The sequence below is a fragment of the Pan paniscus genome, chromosome 2, assembly GCF_029289425.2.
Source record: "Pan paniscus chromosome 2, NHGRI_mPanPan1-v2.0_pri, whole genome shotgun sequence".
In the NCBI taxonomy this organism is placed as follows: Eukaryota; Metazoa; Chordata; class Mammalia; order Primates; family Hominidae; genus Pan; species Pan paniscus.
In genome coordinates, this window is record NC_085926.1 from 79,531,274 (window position 1) to 79,552,505 (window position 21,232).

A 21,232-nucleotide genomic window follows, 5' to 3' on the forward strand; every position below is an offset into this window, starting at 1 on the left:
ATACTCTATTAGGAAAAGAAGTCATAATTACATTATGTAACGACAGTTATCTTGTTTCATATTTTAAATAAGATTAAATGAAGGAAAAGTAAGGATACACAGCCTGGCATATTTTAGATCCATTGTAAATGTTAGCTGAGTACAACTGTAAAATGAGTCAAAAGTTTCTTTAATCTACAGGTTTCATCTGCTTTGTAGTTATGTATATACTTGGCCATGGTAAACCATTTAGTTTTATTCCACTACTTGAAACAGAGTGAGTTACATAGATGATTGACAGGTTGATTTTGGCTTTCTAAAATTTAAAAACTTTGCCTTTTTCAAACTTCTAAAATTATTTGTCATAAACACAGCTCATGCATACATTCACAATAAAATTACCGAGAATTCCTTAAAGGAAAAAACAAATCAAAACTCACAGGGAATTTATTTAAGATTTAAAAATCCTTCTATATTTAGTCTATCTGTCATTCATTGAAAATATTCCCTGGATACTAAAACGTGAAAAATATACTCTTTGAATAATAGACTAAAATAGCTATCTAATGAAATAGCAATATATTCAAATTAGTGTGTAAAAGTATTTCTAGTTTATAAAACTTTAAAAAGCATTTTGGAAGACTTGCAGATATGTGTATATATAAAATTAATAAGTATATATATACACTTAATAATCATATATATTTAATAATCATTATATATGCTGTTTTCTATGATTAAGTAGACTACATCTAAGACTACAGCTAAATTTGCTCTTCAGAAGCCAGACACATTGCTTAACTGTCTTGTCTTGCTGCAATGATCAATACATTTTTCCAGTCAGTAAACATCTCAGCATCTGTCATATTGGACAAAGCTTTTCCAGGATGCTCTAGTTCTGGCAAAGCATCTAAAAAGAATCAACACACTGGAGGAACAAAGTTCACGAAGGACAGCTTTAGTTCAGTGATGAGACACAATCTATTAGACAAAAGATCTTCACTTATTCAAGTAATAAAAATTAGTAATTTTGCCTTAAATTCAAAACAAGCAACTAAACACATAAGCAGACCATCGATCACACCAATTAACTACAACCTATGCAACCGATAAGCCTGGGATATAGTACACTTGACTAAGCAATGAAACCCCCAAAACATTTATAAAGTACAAAAGCCACATGCCAGGCAATTAATAATAATAAAGTTTTGACCAAAGGCTCGCTAGTTAAATCTCAGCCCTATCACTTTTAACAATGTGCCTTTGCATTAAGCTACTTAACCTCTCTGTCTCTCATATTATTCATCTGTAAAATGAGAACCACTCCTGGGTTTACTGAAAAACTAAAAACATTAAAAATAAATTGTTTACAATAGAGCCTGGTCCAGATTGAGCACTTAAGAAAAAATTTTAAAAATCATATGTAGTTAGCTACTAGCAGTTAGTTAGAAAGAAAATATTTCTATTCTTCTTTACAATATTAGTTTTTAATTATTAATTATCCATTGTCAAATTGCCACCTAATAGTGCTAAAACAAGATTTTTTAAACTTTTTTTCAATCATGTAATTTCTGCAATTTGAAGAATCAAGAGATGTCTGCCCTGTTCTCTGATTCTTATTCTGGTTTGGTCTCAGCACACCCTTATATTGCATTCTTTGTTACCCTCAAAATAAAATACATATGTAATAAGCTATCACATAATTTAATATACAGAAATATATACATACTAATATGTTCACTGAAAAATGAAAAGAAAGTGAATTATACTAAAATCATGTCGATTTTAATATATAATTCTTAGACTTTTATATATTGAAGACATAATGAAATAGACATTTGGACTTCCACGTGAAATCACTGTGAACATGACCTTTACAGATGGAGGCTGATACTGATATAGGTGTGTAGTATTATTGAGTCCAACACCAAAAGCCACACTTTCCTCTGTGATGTGACTTCTAAGCAAACTAAAGTATAATCTCTCTTTCATAAGGTAGTTGTATAGCAAGAATTACTATAAAAAACTGGAATTAGCTTCTAGGCTCAGTTAATGACAGAATTTTTGCCTACAAGAATTCTCAGTGGGACAGTTGGAAGTTTTCATTCAGAAGAGCCCTATGTACTGCAGTACATAAAGCTTCCCTGGTCTCTACCAACTAAATGTTGGTGGCAATCTCTCTCCGGTAATTACAAAAACCAAATGACCCTGCAGGTTTCCAAAATAACCCTAAAAGTAGTGATTCTCAACTTTTTAAAAAAAGGTTATTATTAGTGCCACCCCTAATGAGACTTTTAGACATTTTTATGTTAATCACACTCTCTCAGATGTTATGTTAATGGCACAGACACACTGTGCTTTATACATAAAAAGTATGTTTTTTTTTTCACCCCACATGATCAAATTTTCTTCCTTTTGAGGGCATAAGAGAGTGAATGCCTGTCTTAAGGGGACTAGACAGCCTCCATTGAGAAACAAGGATTATGCTGAGAAATAGAATAGGTCATAGGGCCAGAGTCCTGTCCGGCATGCATAGCTGGGGGCTTCAGATCAATAGCAGATTCCTTGGTCCCTTACTATGTATGCTTGCAGCTCCTCTGAGGCAGTAGTAAGGAGAGAAATGTGAGAAGTCATAAGTCTGTGTAGATACAAAACAAGAGCAGTCCTAAAGAGCCATAGTCAGATCATATCAGTGCTTAATCCACTAAATCTACTCAAACTCCTGCAAGTTGCTTCCCATTCCATCCAGATTAAAATCTCAATCCCTTATATTGGTCTATAAGGCCCTACATGACCGGCTGCCCCCCGACCTCCCACTGACTTCTGAACAAGCTGACTTCTGGACACCCTCCCATAATCATGCCAAGTACACTGTTAATATCTAACCCTTTGCATTTACTGTGCCCACTCTTTGGAACACTTTTCCTCTGATTCCTCTGATATATCACTACTCCCTCATTTCTTACAGATTTGCTAATTTGTTCAATGGATACATATATACTGATTAAGCCTGTATTTAAAAATCAAAAGCGATCATGCCCATTCTGGCACAGACATGTTTACTTATCTGCCAGAATATTTTAAACTACTTATAAACTGAAAAATGACCACATATCTCACACTCCATAAAATTTCCTTAAAAACATCAAGATTGTTTTTAATAGGAAAAAAAACCCTGATGCTTTCAGGTTGACAGAAGAGCATGGGCTCATTGCGTTGAGCGTAAATGAAAGGTGTTTCATATTTTCCCACTTGTAGACATTTATATATATGCATATAAACATAACTATGAAATACACTGAGATTGTTTTTAATTCTTAAAATTGTGATAGAATTTTTATAGGTGTTTTCCAAACATGATCCAAAAATGACATTAAAGACTGACATTGCTGATTCGCTCACACTAGACCCTTGTGTAGCAAAAGAGAACTCACAGTGCTTAGGTTTATTGGGTGCACATTTACCTCGGGTTTTATATTTAATTACTCATTCAGAAAAGCTTGCTGTGTTCTGATCAGTCCTCTGAATTATGTCACCAAATGTAAATTTACTTCAAAATATGGTAAATGTGAGTTCTCAGCCAAACTATTAAATTAGAAAAATACTGCAATCAGCTAAAATAAATTCAAAGCTGTTTGCATTATTTCCTAGACATAAAAACTAGTGTTCAAATATTTTTCCAAGTTTTTCTATCAATTTCCTGAGTCACTCCATAAAAGATACATATATAACAACCCCCACAACACACACACACTTACGCACACCAAGTTGCACATTTAACAAATGCTAATATAAGGGAAACATGTTCTAATTGCATTATTTTTGGCAGATACATGACAAATTTAGCGTATGGATTCCCAAAATTACCCTCCCATTTCAAGTTCTTCTCTATGAAAGCATTTTACATTTCCCCCCATCACGCAAATCATGTGCACTTCTACTTTGAAGGCTTCAGTTTAAAAACCTAAATGCAAATTTTCATAACAAGGGTAATTTTTAATTTTTCTTTTTACGTATTGATAATAAGTTAGCTGTCAAGGATGATGGTTTGATTTGAAGTCTGTGTATTAGAATGTGATATGTCATTTATACAGAAAGACTTTAATATTGAGGAAAATGTCCATTCTAAATAATGCATGTTCTAAATTCATAAGTAGATTATATTAGGAGGAGATATAAAGGCTCTATTTGTTCTTTTTAAAAATCAGTATTGGAATTTTGATTAATTGGTTAATTGATGTATATACGTGTAAATGGATGGGTTTTATTAAATACATCAATAATTTGGTAAAAACAATTCTAAGATACCCTCTTATATTTCTGTAGGATTTTTGGACTCGTTCATCTCAAATAAATAATTTTAACTTTAGAAATTCATTTGATGTAAGGAGAGGAAACAGCACCATTAAAAATTACTAATTACTGAATATTTATTGACTTTGCAAAGCATATATAAAAGCCAAGGCAATATAAATATATATCTATATACTGATATCTATATGTATACCCATATTTAAATTTGAGATAAAGAAAATTCAAATTGGTTTATTAGTTTAAAAGTTGGCCATTTGGAAATTATTATCCTTTAATTCAGTAAACCAGAGTAGGTAAATTATTCCTAAGAATTACTGATTTTTTAAAAAAAAATTAGCTCTAATTTCCCCAAGCTGTTTTTGGAGTATCTGTCCAGTCATTCATTAGGTAATTCATTATTTATTTATTAAGGATCTAGATGTGTGGCTAATTTGGGTTTTAATATGAAGTTGCTACAGTTAGCTAAAATTTAAAGGCCAAAATATGTAAGAATTGGTATTCAGTCCTCTACATTTTGCTGATTGAACCACTCAAAGTATTCTGAGGGTAGACATTATAAAAGTGAATTGGGTCTGCTTTTTCTCTCATGAATAATATTTAATAATAAATGAGGGAAAATTAAGTCCTTTGGGAATGGCTAATGTCACATACATGATTTTAGATGATGAAGAGGAAGGGATAGGGCTTCTTAAGTTGGAAGCATTTTAATTAAGTTTTTGAAAGAGTTTAAGTGATTTTAAATACTACTGAACATCCAATATGTATTCGTAAACACAAATTTGTAAATGCAATGCAGAACAATCATAAATCAGAGATCAGTGTACTAACTATGCTTCTTAATCATCAGTGTCAGAAAAAGGAGGAGGATTATAAATACAGGTACTCTGCCAATAAAAACCAAAGAATCTTCAAAAATTTCTAACACTTAAAATAAAAATATATTATATAACCATAAAAATAAAATGAACTCTTGGCAAAGACAGCACTGAAATTTCTCTAGGTTTCTTCAATATTTTATCCTGATATTTATGAGTGTTTAAGTGCTCTTTCAAGTTATTTTTTCAGAAAGAAACAATACTTCATGGTTATACGTACAGTAGTGTGTGTGCTTATGTAACATTGGTAACTGCTTACTAATTTAAATTTCTTAAACGCATTTTGATTCTTTATTTTTTTGATTACTTGATATATAAGCCACTGTTCAGTGTGTTTTTTTAAGCTTTGAGAATGTAAATCTCAAAATACAAAGTAATTTTCTCTGCAATTATCATGGTATCATATGATTTATGTGAGAATTAGAAAAAATAAACACAAATAATAAATTTGTGACTCGATTTGAATTAGATTTTTTCAATTTGGAGATAATTTCTGATTCCATTAAAAATATATTCCCTAATCTTTTATCAACCTGCCTGTTGGTAAAAGACACTTATTATTACAGACAATAATAGATACATATCATCATTCTTTCATTGCTATGTTTAAGTTACATTTCCCCATTGCATACTGTGAGGTGGATTCTGTACCAACAAAGCAATATGCTTTCAAGAAACAGCTATCTTCCTGTTGGTAAATAACGCAGGCAAGTATATGCAATAAATAAAGAGGCATTTTGAGGGGAAGGAAAACTTAATAATTACAGCACTAATAATAATAAGTACCCCAAACAAAGTCACCGGTATTTGAACACATGTGCTCACTCTTGATGGACACTGGGGTAAATCTTTACAATTTGTGTGAGAGAACATATTGCTATCTCCATTTAACAGATAAAAACAGAGACCCAGAGAGATCATGCCAGTTCTCACAACATATGCATGGAAGAGTTGGGTTTGGATCTCAGCATTTCTGCCTCCAGGGCGCCTACTCTTATAGTCTTCATATGACAGAATGCTTTTGAAACACATTGGAAACTTTTTAATTGTTTTCTCCAAAATTAGATTTGGGGTTAGCTTGACCCATTACTTTTCACTAGAAATAATTTTGATGATTATTTTTATGAAGCCTTTATTTATAGTATAAGAAATTTCTTTAGCAGTGAATGGTGAAATTTCTGGTGGAGATTTCTGGTGGAACTCATCGTCTTCTTCCCCACAAACTTTTTTCAGTTTATCATAAAGTAGCTACTCTATGATACATTGCTACTGTATGGTAAACTGCTTAATTAAGTGACTCAGGATAATGGGCTGTCAAAGTGTCTTCAAATTATCCACTCATTCTCTCTTAATCCACTTCTCAAATATACAGTTTTATATCACAAAAAACCTCCCACCCTCTGTTTCTGTTTTTCTCAGGCAAGAAAAAATGCTGTAACAAGGCTCTATATTTTAATGCTAGTAACTTTTTGGATTCTTTTCTTTATGATAAAAATGAGAGATGAACCAAGACTACACTACTGTTAAGTCTGCTCAGCATTTTCTTGTATTAATTAAACAACAGCAAACTGACATATAGTGTAAAATCTTAATGGAGAAAGTGTTAAACAGATTCAAAGAAAAAAAAGTGGCTACTTGGGCAGGGATTTTGGACAAGTTATAGCAGTGATATATTCATCACCATATTTCCTCAGACACACTGTTCTACATCATTATGCTGTCCAAAACTAACTGAGTTCTAACACATAAATTTTTAACAGTTCTGTAACGTAGGAACAATTTCAAATGGCAATTAATAGGTAGTTTCTAAGAAGGACTAAAGAACAGTAAAATTGGACATCGTTTCTTTTTCAAAGACATTGTATTCTTAGGTGTGGTTTTACCCTACTTTTGGGGATTAATTTTTATGAGTTCAAATCACTAATTTTAAAATCAAAGTCAGTTGGAAAATAGTGATTTTCCAGAAATAAACTACATAGTCAAATTTGTTGGATTACATGAGTATCGTGAGAAAACCAAACAAAACAAAAAGAAAAAAAATGATATAGACTCCATTTTTTTCAGTATGAAATATTTGTTAGAATGAAAAAGTTACAATGGAAATAATGATATGGGAGATGCTTGAAACCATCATGATGGTATCATTTGGAGCCATCTCTCTGTGGCAGAAGCTGGGATGAATGCTGGATTTATTTCAGTTATGTTCATCCTATTAGATTACTCAGAGGCTCATAATATCTATACACATTTAATTTCTATCACTTTTATAAAAATAAAATCAAAGTTGCTGTTGCTTTTCACTGTTTTGAAATCATGCTTCTGTAGAGTTTTAACCTTTCCATATGGAATGATTGAGAATGGATTACCTGAAAAATTGCTTTTCTATTCATGTGTATGACAGCTGAGTTCAGCTGTTTTCTTAAGCATCTATGGAACAGCTGAACACTTTCTCCTGGTTCCCAGATTTGAAGCTAGGGGACTTGAGGCAACAAAGTTACATTGGAATGTATATGATCAACAAAGTTACACTGGAATGTATATTATCAAGGCATTTACTTTTCCTTCATCTGCTGCAGCTTTAAGTTGTTTGTGGGACAGTTATGGGTAAAAATCATCTATGCCTCCTGTCCTTTGTACATATGGGTGTATATATTAACACAACTATATCCACCATAATTGCATATTAGAGAACCAGTGCAGTACAAAATAGGTAAGCTCCAAATTTCAATCTTGGTCTTAGAAACTTAACTATAAAGTTCTTATCTGTCATCTGGCATTTGTATTCACCCTGAGACAACAAGCATAGCAATGTGAAGAAATGCAAGAAAACAAAGTTGCTTTTATGTGTTAAGAGCAAATAAGACGATTTGGTGCCATGCACTGAAGGCCACTCATGTTCTGCCATCAGCTAAACCTGGTTTTCTGAACAATCAAGCATTAACCAAACGGAAAGAGACATAGGATGAATAAGCCTGTGTTGCTTTAGTGCAAAGGACAGTGTTACTATAATAATTTTATTGTCTATAAAGCATATACTTACCATGGCCATTAAAAAACTAGATTATAATTAAATTATTGGAATTTTAAAAATATTTAGTAAATATTCAAAGGCCTCAGCTGGAATGTATCTTATTTTACAGAAATGGAGTAACAAATAGATATGTGTAATCAAATTCATTTTTTAAGTTATTTTCTTGCAATAACTATTACAAAGTTTCTCTGAACCCTCCTTGTATTAAAAAATAATGGTTTTAATATACTAGCTATTCTTTCTTGCCTTGAATTGGACTCACTGCCCCATTGAAATTATGTTTTTTAAAAAATTTTCAAGTAGATAATTTACAAATATTCATGATATTATATATAAACATTGTTTCTTCCCAAAATATTACACCACAAATGATTATGGGCATGCAACACTATAGCATTCTTCATAAAAGGAAATATAGAACACTTTCCAGAGTTTCACTATGATGTACTATGTAGTTTTGAAGTGTAATGATATGGAGATAGTCCTCTCTGGTTCTATGAACTTTTCTAAAGCAATGCCTGAGATCAGTACCCCGACTGCCACTGGTGCTCAGATGATTGCAAAATAAATATTTGCTCTACAAAGAGGTCAGTGACAATTGTATGTTATGACATGCAGTTCTGCTCCTATATCTGCAAGGAAGCACATTATGCTTTCTCTGATAGGGCCCAGTCACCTCTGTGGCTGCTCACTGACAAATCCTATCAACTTGTCATGTTCCCTAGTTGTCTGTATTACACTGTGAGCTTCAGGCTGTATTTTAGTGTATCTTGGTTACTAATCTTTGCCTGGAGGTAATTCTTTACTTTTTATTTTACTTCATCATGAATCTATTGATTTTTGGTATTGACCCCATTATCTGATCAACATTGCAAGAATATTTTCTCACTGGATAAAAAAGGGATGAGAAATAATAAAGACAAATTCTTTTGTAACTTTATATTGTGGATCAAACCCATAAACTATTTTAACTTAGTGGATGTAATGTTTCTTTGCAAAAGAGATTTCTAAAAAATACATAAAATATGGTAGTTTGGGAAAGGGAGGAAAAGACAAAGAATAAAGGATGAAACAAATTGTTTTCAATAAAAAATGTATAAGCCAATAAATGGCTCCTAGATTTTCAAAACTAGTGCTCTTAAAGAAGAGGAAAAAACTGTTTTGCAGTATTAAGTTCTTGGGGAATTGTATGATATTGCTAATAAAATGGCAAAATGAAACACAAAATTGGAAAAATAGCAATGGTAGTTATTTTTTCATCTTTAAAAATTTATTTCAAATTATTTCAGGGCATCTCTGAAGAAACTTTCCTGAATAATTCTTATATTTCAAAAATTTCTGCAAGAAACACTTGACCTTTGGCCAGTGAGAGCAGAAAAGGAGGAGACAGCTGGAGATAACCGTAGAGGGTTCATTTGAGAATGTTGAGATGTGATGCTAAAAAAAATAAAACTTCAAGTCTGGGAACATAGTGGAACCCAATCTCAAAAAAAAAAAAAAAATCTCTAAAAAAAGTTAACCAGGCATGATGGTACATGTCCGTAGTCCCATAGTCCCAGCTACTCAGGAGGCTGAGGTGAGATCTCTTGAGCCTGGAGGTCAATGCTACAGTGAGCTAGGTGGCGCCACTGCACTCCAGCCTGGGTGGCAGAGAGAGATTCTGTCTCAAAAAAAGATAATAATAATAATAAAACACCAAAACAGCAACAAAAAAATGCATCCTGGCATATTTATTGAGGGATTTCTTTCCCCCAAAACTAGAAGTTTTGTCAAGCCTATAGGGAAGAGATGCATTGTGTGTGTGTGTGAGTATGTGTGTGTGGTGTGTGTGTGTGTTTGGGGGTGTTGGTAGTGGCTACATAAATGAATAGAACAGCCTAAAGATAAGGTGTTTCAGCCACTGAAAGTTATTCCTGGAAAGATGTTTAGGTTTGCAAGTTCAAGGGAAAGAATACACTTCACTTTTGGAGCATTTATGTACAGGTCCTGGAAATTTCCTGATTAAATTAGAGTTATGTTGATGTGAGCCAATTCTTTTTTCTTCACATATAATTCTTTGTTTTTTTTCCTTTCCACATAGTTTTAAAGAATTTAGTCTTCCAATCTGATAGGGAAGTAGAAACATGGAATTACCAACACATTTCTTTTTCTTTTTCTTTTTCTTTCTTTTTTGAGACAGAGTCTGGCTCTGTTGCCCAGACTAGAGTACAGTGGCACAATCTTGGCTCACCACAACCTCCACCTCTCGGATTCAAACGATTCTTCTGCCTCAGCCTCCCAAGTAGCAGGGATTACAGGCACCAGCTACCATGCCTTGCTAATTTTTTTCATTACTTTATAAATATTTTATAAAGTAATGAAGTAAGTAGGTATTGGTTACAATCTCTGATTTATTGTTAAATTATTATATACTTTAAAAATTGAGGATGATAAAAATAAGCACATTTTACAAACCAAAATGAAATAACATAATTCGATGTATAGTGAAGTTACTGTACTTCTGTAAACAATGGACTCTTCTAAGTCTTATTTTCCTTGCCATATGATTGTGGGGGTTCTATAAACTAGACACTTATTTTTTCTTTACAAAATTAAATAAATCTAAAGGTTCAATTCTATGTTATGTCTATGGTCCAGTTTTTTAATTCGATTAAATGTCTACCTTAAAAAATTGTTTATTAAAAAAATTGGGTTAGCGAGGAGTGGTGGTACATGCCTGTAATCCCAGCTACTCGGGAGGCTGAGAGGCAGGAGATTCGCTTGAACCCACGAGGCCGAGGTTGTGGTGAGCTGAGATCATGCCATTGCACTCCAGTCTGGGCAACAAGAGTGAAATTCCGTCTCAAAAAAATTAAAAAAATTAAAAAAATTTAAAAATTTGGGAGAAGCCTCCAAAAGAACGCAAAAATAAGCAGAGATTACATATAATCTCAATACTGAAGGAAAAGTTTTCTTTATTTGGTGCCTATACTTTTAATTGAATTTATCTTTACATATTATTTAATGAATATTCATTGAATAAATGTATTTTTTCAGAATTTTTACTAGAGTTGGGGAAAGAAACAATAACAAAATAGACACATTTCTTGCCTTCTTGGAGTTTATATTTTATTGGTGCAGAAATAAACATGTAAATAAATATATGATATAAAGTTAGATATTAGTAACTGCTATAAAAACAGGACTTGAAAATTGAGAGTGATATGGTGTGCAGTTCTTGAGAAGGTCTTTATCAGTTCTTGTCTTTGAATCATACTACATATAAATCTGTACAGCCTGTCTTTTCCCACCAGATGTTATATCTTAAGCTGTTTTCTATGCCACCATTTTTTGAAACTTGCTTGTAATGATAGAAAATAATTACGTTTTAAAGGGTTTACTAGACTTACTTATTTTTCTATATTTTAGATTTATAGACTTTCTTTTTTCAATAACATATATTTCAACAGATATCTTTGTAAATAAATGTTTTTCCAAGAGTGAAACCATATTCAATACCTTTTATATATTCCAAAATAACTTACGTAAATGATATACCAACTTCTCATATTCGATTGGTATTTTGAAGTGTCCATTTATTCAAGAAAATACACTTTGAGTTTCTATGATGTGTCAGACATTCTAGGTTATGTTGAAAATGATACAAAAAGTCTCCTTCATGAGTTCATGATTTTAAGAAACAGGAAAAATTATAAATAGATGCAAAAAGTTGAATAAACATGAGAATAAATTGGTAAGCTCTAATTATGGAAAACATGTTAGAAAATAAAATATTTGAAGACATTAAAGTGTCTCAAGACCATAAATGCAATCTATTTTGAAGTGGAAGTTTGTCTTTAATGACCAATGAAATATTTTTATGCATTCAGAAGTCCATGAATAGAATATGACGAAAAAAAAGATTTATAAAGTCTCTGATATAGGCAAAAAAAATATACATTCCCATAGCATTCAGGTCTATACCAAAAGCCGTAACTTGATATTCTTTGGAAATTAAAATTTGATTGAGTTTTTTACTTTGGCTTTTATTACTGCTATTTTAATTATATTATGCAACTCTCCATTCATAAGGAAATTGAAGATCTCTCCAAATATATTTCACAAGTTCCCCCAAAAGAATATCTGATAAGTTGAATATGAGCTGTCCATCATAACTTCCTCATTTTTGGGAATCAATTTATCTGTGTCTCAAGCAAAATTGTCTTAGTTGAGAATGTCTCAGTAAATTGCCTCAGCTTTTCTCACTGAAACTCTTCATTGCAAAGGTCTGCACCCATGACTCAATTTTGTGTTTCCCAAAGATTTATTTGAATAGGAAAAGGTTGAAACCCATGAGTCTAAGTTCCTACACAGCTCCCTATTCTGTTGCTTTTTGGCATTGGAGACCACCACAAAAATCATAATATAGGATATCTTATAGCTCAGTCACCTCTTAGAAAGTCAATTCATTTAAAAACATAAAATTGAATTTCTACATTAAGAACAACTGGTTTATCACAATTGCTGCATTCTTACCATCTCACCTCAACTTTCAATTTTTTTTCCAAGCATTATTTGCACATATATATATATATACACACATATATATTCTCTTTGAGACTTTTAAAAATATGGCCCCTAAGCTTACTGAGAAACTGAGGTATGGGATTTCCCACAGCAGGATAGTTCTCTGAGGAAGTTTTGTGCAATAGAAAGAATACTGAATTAGAAGTCTAAAAACTTTGATTATAGAACTGTGTCTGTAAATTATTAACGGAGTGAATGTTTCTGACAAAGTCATTTAACTTTTTAGCATATCAGTTTCCTCATCTTTAAATGGAAGTGGTTATGTCCATCCTTGTAATAATGGGATGTATTTTCACGTAATGGACATAAAATATAGACTTTCAGGCAAAACAAGCAAAAAGTTATAATAAATTTTATGTACTATAGTGATTAGATTCAAGCACAATGTGTGGGATAAATCTAATCAACATTGGACTTTGGAAGGTAATGAATTCCTTCTTCAGGACTTTCCAAGGGGGACAAAGGTTTGGACTTTATGGTAAAAATAAAAACAAAAATAAAACAAATGAAAAAAACAAAACATTGAGGCAACCTGTATGTCCAGGGAAAATACGGTCAGTAAGACCAATCATTTATTATTTCAGAATGGTGTAAGTATCAGACCTATAGACATGCCTTTTCTGAATCATAAGGAGAAAACAAGAGATTAAAGGAGAAAGAGGAAGAAGAAAGAAAGAAAAGAAAGGAAGGAAGGAAGGGGTGGAGGGAGGGAGGGAAAGAAAGAAAGAAAGGAGAGAAAGAAGGGAAAGAAAGGAAAGGAGAAGAGACGCAAAAGAGGGATAAAGTTCCAGTAATAATTTGGTACTGGGAAATTCGGTTGGCAGCAGAGCAAGTGAAATCTCTGATTGTTCCAGCTTGTGCTGCTTGCAGTCCCCATTGATCTCTCCACCACAGCTTTCCAACTTCCACTTAAATCAGTAAAGCAGAACACTAAATAGGCCAAAGTATGATTAAAACAAAAGTCATAAGATTAGCAATTAGCTTCAAGCTTACTTTGAATCTTCTTCTTTTACTGGAGGAATTTCCAGTAAAATAAGTTTATTGGCATGCCTTTTCTGAACATTCAGCAACATTTTAAAAGCAGCATTTCCTCTCTCCAAACTGATTCCTACGTCCATGTCTATGTCTCTTTTTGAAGATAAATATAGATAGACATAGGACTTCTAAAGTTCTACTTTTAAAGTTCTAAGCTTTACACACGCACGCGCGCGTGCGTGTGCACACACACACACATTTCCACCTGTGATGACCTATAGGGTGATAAACTGTAGAAAAGACATTGACTATTCTTGCCGGTTAGTTCAGAGGCAGGCAAACATCAAATTCATAATCCTGTCCTGTAACACATGAGACATATTCAGTCCTAAAGACTAAAATAGTGGTTTTTGACATTTCTTAAATACACAGACATATTTAATGATCAAATTGTGGAGGTATTGCATTTCCATACAAAGTGAATAAACAAGTTAGTGACTCTAGACAGTAATATGTTTATCAACCACCAATTGTAAAGTATCAGCTTTTAAGTTATTCTAATCAGAATCTCTGTAATATTTGCTGTTTCTCATTGTATTTTCTTGTTACCCTCAGGACAAAGTGCTAAGATGCAAGGAATTTTATTACATATCTAGCATTTGAATATCAACAAATTTTAGCAACATATTTGAACTTCATGTTAAATTACACACATGGCCTTTGGATCTATCTGCTCAAAGTCTTTGCAAGTCCCAGGAATTGTAAGAGTTAACTAGAAAAAGCCAAACAAAACTCTTGCAATAACATCTAGAACAATATTGCAGATGTGTGGAGCTTACGGAATGTGGAGCCCATTTATTTTGCATGCACATTTAATGTGAAAAATTATTTTTAAGTTCTAAAGCAACCTCTTGGAAATGCTAAGAACTGCAAAGCTACGCAGACCCTGATGCATTCCTAAATATAATGAAGAAAAAACAGAAATGCACCAAGAATTGAAAACCCTGGTTACTCACGATTCTTTTCACCTTTCCACCTTGACCCAGCTTTCGTTCTGTCCAAGACACCCACAGGAGAAGTTATCTCAGCCATCGAGAGCAGCAGCATCAGTAACAGCACAGCCATGCCAGGTAAAAATAACCTCTATTGAGAGTTCTGTCACAGACGAACCTGAAGGCTCTTACTGGGAATGGAAACCTGGAGCCAATCCTGTCATTTTATTCAGCAGAAATGCAAAGATGCTGTTTTTCCCATAAATTTTTAAAAAGCAGGTATATTCTCAACAAGGCTTCTATTTGAATTATCAGGCAAGGTTAAAAAAATTAGAAGAGATGTAATAGCTTCCTTGGTACATAAGCACAAATGCCAGGAGAGATAAGCTGACAGTTTTCTCTGGTCTTTCTGCAGCTACTAGTTCCTAACCTGCTCCTGCCATCTCTCACTTCTTCCATATGTTTGTCAACATTTCTCATAACATGATAATAAGGAAAAGCTGTGATTTCAGCATTTTCCCATCTATCCATTCTGTAGCACAGATTATAGTACTTGACAAAATTGAATATTTAATTTTGGCACTGCAAACACACCTCACTTCATTTCAAACAGAGGTGGTTGTTAAGGAAAGAAAAAAATCCCACTTGTTCACAGAGCTCTGACATCTTGGAGAAAGGATTAGATTATAAATATCTGCTGCTAAGACATGATAAAAATGCCTCTGGAAAAGGGGGTGGTAAACAATCATCTTTCTTACTTAGCTTGTACTGTGGGATTTCTGTATTCAGAGAATACTGTATAAAGACAGTATGCCAAAAATATTCCAAATTCATGAAGCAGGCAAAATGTAATGTACATTGCACATTCAAGGATCATCTGCAATGCATCATAAACACTGATTTGCCTTGTAAATACATGTTGGTATATTCCATCTCTCCTGTTTTCTGGAGAATGATTTTATTGCCTCATGAGCTGATTTTTTTTTTTTTTTAGTAAATAAGAATTATCTGCTTTACAATGAAGTCTACTTCCCATGGGCAAATGGAAATATTGTATTGATTATATTGGAACTATACTAGAACAACATTAGTTTACCTTCTGTTTGGGACCAAATTTATTAATTTTTAAATAAAATATTGTTATGCTTCCAAGAACATTATAGAAAAATAATATATATATATTTCTTTTAACAAGCACATAAAGTTATTTTCAGACATTACTAAACACATAATATTCTACAACCTGAGCTATTTCTACACTTAAAGAGCTCACATGGCTGCCAAAATATATTTAAAAAACATGTAACTGATAATGTGATATTTACTGTTAGCTCCCTGTTCTGCAGCAGAGTGAAAATAAAGTAAGGTCAAGAACCAAATAGGTAGAATAAATGATTAAAACAAGCTGGGTATAAGGCAAGAGGGATAGGAGGAGATTGTGGCCAGGTGCAGAGAAAAGTTCTGTGAAAAGAGTAAGCTCAAGAGCCAAATAGGTAACATAAATGAGTGAAATAGGCTGGGTATAAGGCAAGAGGGATAGGAGGAGATTGTGGTCAGGTGTGGAGAAAGCTCTGTGAATGGTGGCAGCTGCCGGTAGACTTCAGTTGAATGTTACCATATGGGTTACAGATTCAGGATTGCTAGATGTTTTGATTTCAAGGAGAAGCTAGAAATTGCAATTATTATGAGAAATCTCCTAATTTTTAAAGCAAAAAGGAACATAATTTCAAACTTCTTAACTAGGCATAAAAGGCAGACTATTCTGAATCTGTTTCCAACTTGTATTTTGCCGAATTTTTAATTAAAAATATGCTTAAATGCTTACATCTGAAATTTTATTAATGACAAAGATCCATAAAGGGAACTTAGTGGGAGAGACATGTATAAAGAATTTTTTATCTGCCAGGATAAATTCAATGAAAATCCATATACTGTTTTTATGAAATCACAGAGGAGAAAATATCTGACTCCCCAAGGGCATCAGGGAAGGCTTTTTATTTTTCTTCATTCCTTCTAGGAGCCATAAAACCTAATCATACCAAGAAACTTTCCATTTTCCAAAAAAGCATGAACTTCCAGTCTGTCAGACCTTTTTATTTACTTTCTCCTCGAAATACCTTTTTCCCATTTCTACTTTATATACTCCTAATAATGTATAATAGCTGAACAGAGGTTTATCTTCTCAGAGTTTCCCAGGAGTTATCATTAACTTTTCTTAGGACTTATTCACCTGGAAGTAGAGAACTTCACACATTATATTGAGTCTCTCTCTCTTTCTCTCTCTCTCTCTCTCCCTCCTCTTTCTCTTTCTCTTTCTCTGTGTGTGTATGTGTGCGTGTGTCTTCAACAGTAGGTATACAGCTCATCGTGGGCTTTGCTTTATTATATTTTCTTTATATTCCTAAATTCAGTTATGATTGCTGTACATGAAAGAAAATTGTCAAAAGTTTGTTGAACTGTGGTAAATTTTACTGTTATGGATATTAATTTGAGTTGATACATTTTAACATTAAAATATGACTCTCTAAAACAACCAGGATAACTTCTTTCATCCTCTGGGTAGTATATATTTATTCATATGTTGTCCTTTGTTTTCCTTGGTAATTAGAAGATGTTATAGATAAACAAAGAAACCTCATTACATTTATTCCTTTTTAATTTGAGATAATCATAATCATCAAATAAAAGCAACACTTTAGTCTGCTATAATCCATGGTACACTAGTAAAAGCTCAAAGCTTATATTCAGTATTAATTTTAGGTCATAAGTATTGAGAGATCATAAAGAGAGAGCCATTATAAATATGGGAAACTGGATCTAGAAACACATTCAAAGACTAGCTTTCAAATCTGCAATTTTTTAACATAAAGTACTGAAGATTATCAGCAGATGGGTGTAGTCTGATCTAAAATTATGAACTGGTTCAAAGCCAGTTGTTTGGCAGTCACATCTTAAATTGCACATGTCCAGAGCTATTTCAACTTAAAACATTAAGCAGGCAAACTGCATGTCTGCACTCTCTCTTCCTTCTTGTTCCAAGCAGTTGTCCCACTTGGCTGTGCAAACTCACTCTGGTCTGAGTCCATGGAGTTGAGCAATCTCATTCTTCCTAAGTGAAACTGATCAGTACCATCATGTCACTAACCATATAAATACATCCTGACTCACGGAAGTTAATGTGAGTAGTCGAAAGCCTTCTGCCATTCATTCATTCAACAAATATTTTCTGAGCACCTAACATGTGCATCTTTACACCATATTTTGTAGAACAACTGCAAGGAATTGCAGTGAAACAATAGATGAAGTTCCTGCCTTCATAGAGCTGATATTCTAGTGAGTAGAAATGGACGCTGTATAATAATATCTTACTTTTAAACACATACTTTTAAATTGCATCTGTAATAAAGTTAAAGAGAAGATTTCCAGACATTATAACCATGGGACTTAATTTAAAGGTTCTTTGAGAAAGTGATGCGTAAGCAGAGAAATGAAGAATAAATAAGTACATGTGGGGCAAAAGCGAGACAAGCAGAAAATGGGTGTAGTCAGACAGCAAGCTTACACAAAAATTCCTCAGGCATAAAAGAGCTTGTCACATATTAGGATGAAAGAATAGCGAGAAATATGGGTAGAGACCTTTTCAGTTCAGGCCCTGGAAAGTATGTTAACAATTCTGAACTTCATTCTGTGGTTTTAAGAAGAAGCAGATTTTTGCATTAAAAGGTTACTCTTCTTTCAATAGAGAGAATAAGTTAGAAAGTGTCAAAGTGGAAGCAGGAAGACCAGTTAGAAGACCATCTGATTATTTAGGTGAAAAAATGTATACTGGCAATGATAGAAATAAAAGGAAATGGAAAATGAATAGATTAGAAACATTTTCTGGAGGCAGAAGCAATGATGTTGGTTGGTGAATTACACATAGAAAGTGAGTAAAAACGGGTTTCAAGGTTGCAGCTAGGTTTCTGTGATAAACATTTATCTCGAGGTAGAAATATTTAAGCAAATTTGGAGATCAAGGATGAAAAGAACTTAATGTTCCTGTCATTGGTAAATAACTAAAAAATGTCACTATCACTTCAGATTAGATAGAGAAGGAATGATGAGTGTTGGGTCAGAAAGAAAACAAATATATACCAACATAAAAAAATAACACTTCAAATCTAGTAAGAATCAGCCTATTTGTCTGCATTCTCATATAAGGAATATTTGAATTAAATAGAACCACGATGGCTACAAAATGGTAAATGCATTTACAGAAGTAAGAGTTGTTAACTAGAAAACTAGTTAAGGGCTATTGCAGCAGTCCAGGCAAGAGATGATAAATGGCTTCGAGTTGTAGTGGAGATAGAAAGAAGTATAGATACAAAAGAGGTAAAATTGGGCAGGGTGCTATGTCGCATGCCTGTAATCCTGGCACTTTGAGGCTGAGGCAAGAGGATAGCTTGAGACTAGGAGTTCAAAACCAGCCTGGGAAACATAGTAAAACCCCATCTCTAAAAAAAAAAAAAAAGAAACAACAACAACAAAAAATTAGCCAGGTGTGAGGGCACACACCTCTAGGGAGGCTGATGTGGGACGATTGTTTGAGCCCTAGGAGGTCAAGGTGCAGTGAGCCATGATCATGCCACTGCACTCCAGCCTGGGTGAGAGAGTGAAACTCTTAAAAAAAAAACTGAAATAAAGAAAGAAAAAAAAGAAAACAAAAGAAAGGGGTAAAATTGATAAACTTGGTGTTGCTTTGGTTGGAAAAGATGCAGCCATAGCTATTATTTATAGACAGTAATGCTCATCCATGTGTACCACTAGTTGTTACTTCTTGAGGTGAGGCATCTCCATGCCATATTTTGTAGGATAATGTACTTGTCTGGAATATAATATTCTGAGCATAACCACAGATGTTAAAAGGATACATTTATTCCTATGGCACTCTGCAAGTGGCTTACACAAACATTGCCTCCATTAATCCTGAAATCAGTTTTGTGAAGTTAGGCTGATCATTCATACTTTCTCAGTTAAAAAAGAAACAATAACAAACAAACTCTGACGTTTGAGAGGATAAAATACTTTTCCAACATTAAATACCTAGGTAAAAAAATTAGCAGAACTCGCATGATGGTTTCAAAATATTTCCACAAATATGTTGGTACTCCCTCCTTCAAGAAGTGGATCTTAATTTCCATCCTCTTGATTGTGGACTGAGATTCTATTGAGAAGGGGGTGGAAATGATGGTGTGATTCTAAGTCTAGATTGTAAAAGACATTGGGGTTTTCTTTCTGCTCTCATTCTCTTTTTGATCATTCACCCTGGGGAAGCCAGCCACCATATTGTGAGAAATCTGTTGCAGCCTGTGGAGAGGCTCACATAGCAAGAAACTGAGGGTTAGTCCACTAACCAGCAGGGAACTGATGTTTGCTAACAATCATGTGAGTGAGTTGATGGACTAAAATGACTACAGACCTGGCTTACAGCTTGACCATAACTTTAATGAAAGACTCTGAGCCAGAACCTCTCAGCTAAGCTACTTCTAGATTCCTGATCCTCTAAAACTATATGAGATAATAGATATTTGTTGTTTAAAGCTGCTGAACTTTGGGGGTAATTTATTACACAGCAATAGATAACTGCTATAGTCTGGATCACAAGTAACTACTTACTCTCTTTTCATCCCAACTACTTCCAAAACCATGGTTATAATTTCCGCATCAGCTGGAGGCCATGACTGCAATTATAACTTTAATCAACATCACTGTCGAATCTCTTTTACATCAGTGAGGTCAAGTGAAAATGTATTATTATGGGGGACACCAATTTGCACAATTGCATTCTAATCAATCCTATAGATTAGTTTTGTTGGATTAGAGAAGTATTTTTGTGTGTTTTTAAGTGAGACATTTAGCTCCCAGGTCACACAGTTCCTAATATTTCCTGATCTTCTACTCCAGCCAGGTGGCTATGCGTGTTTAAGTTATAGTTCTGGTTTTAGAATGTATCACGACCAGATTATTACAAAAACACCATCACTATCTCACACAAAATGGCCTCTTCATAAGATAGATAGCCCTATGAAGCCCCTAGCACAGCACTGGACACATTGTAGAACCTCAAGCAATATACAAGTGATTCATTGATATGATATTCACCTAGAATGAACATCAGCATGGTGGAATAAACACTATGAAATGTGTTTTCTTGTGTTTTTACCATTTTTACTTTCTCTAAGAAGCTCTGTATTTATCTCTGGTACCTGCACTGGCACTGGTGTGTTTCTTTCTATGGCTTATGAAACAGAATTTCCCACTCCTTAGAAGTCTTCCATTGATTGTTATTTTGGTATCATATTAGTGTAATCAATAGTATTATAGCACATTAGAGATGAACAAGAACTCAAATCTCAATTGCAATTACTTTTCTATCTCCCAAATTGGATTCAGCAGATTTGATGTATAAAGATATATGTGGCCTGAAAATAATTTTGTAAAAATGAATTTATTGTGTCCCT

At 33.5% G+C, this 21,232-nt stretch overlaps 1 protein-coding gene across 8 annotated transcripts in view; it reads right to left on the minus strand.

Annotated features, from left to right (window-relative positions):
• The window catches only part of ROBO1 (roundabout guidance receptor 1), a 1,167,237-nt gene that overhangs the window by 793,668 nt on the left and 352,337 nt on the right, over positions 1–21,232 (minus strand). The window contains exon 1 of one of the 8 annotated variants that reach the window (XM_055110153.2): positions 14,757–15,262. The exons of the other annotated variants lie outside the window; for them this stretch is intronic. Coding sequence (XP_054966128.1) covers positions 14,757–14,865 — 109 coding nt within the window. The 5' untranslated portion in view covers positions 14,866–15,262. Of the gene's footprint in view, positions 1–14,756; positions 15,263–21,232 lie in introns of those variants that run through there. 8 annotated transcript variants of the gene reach the window in all.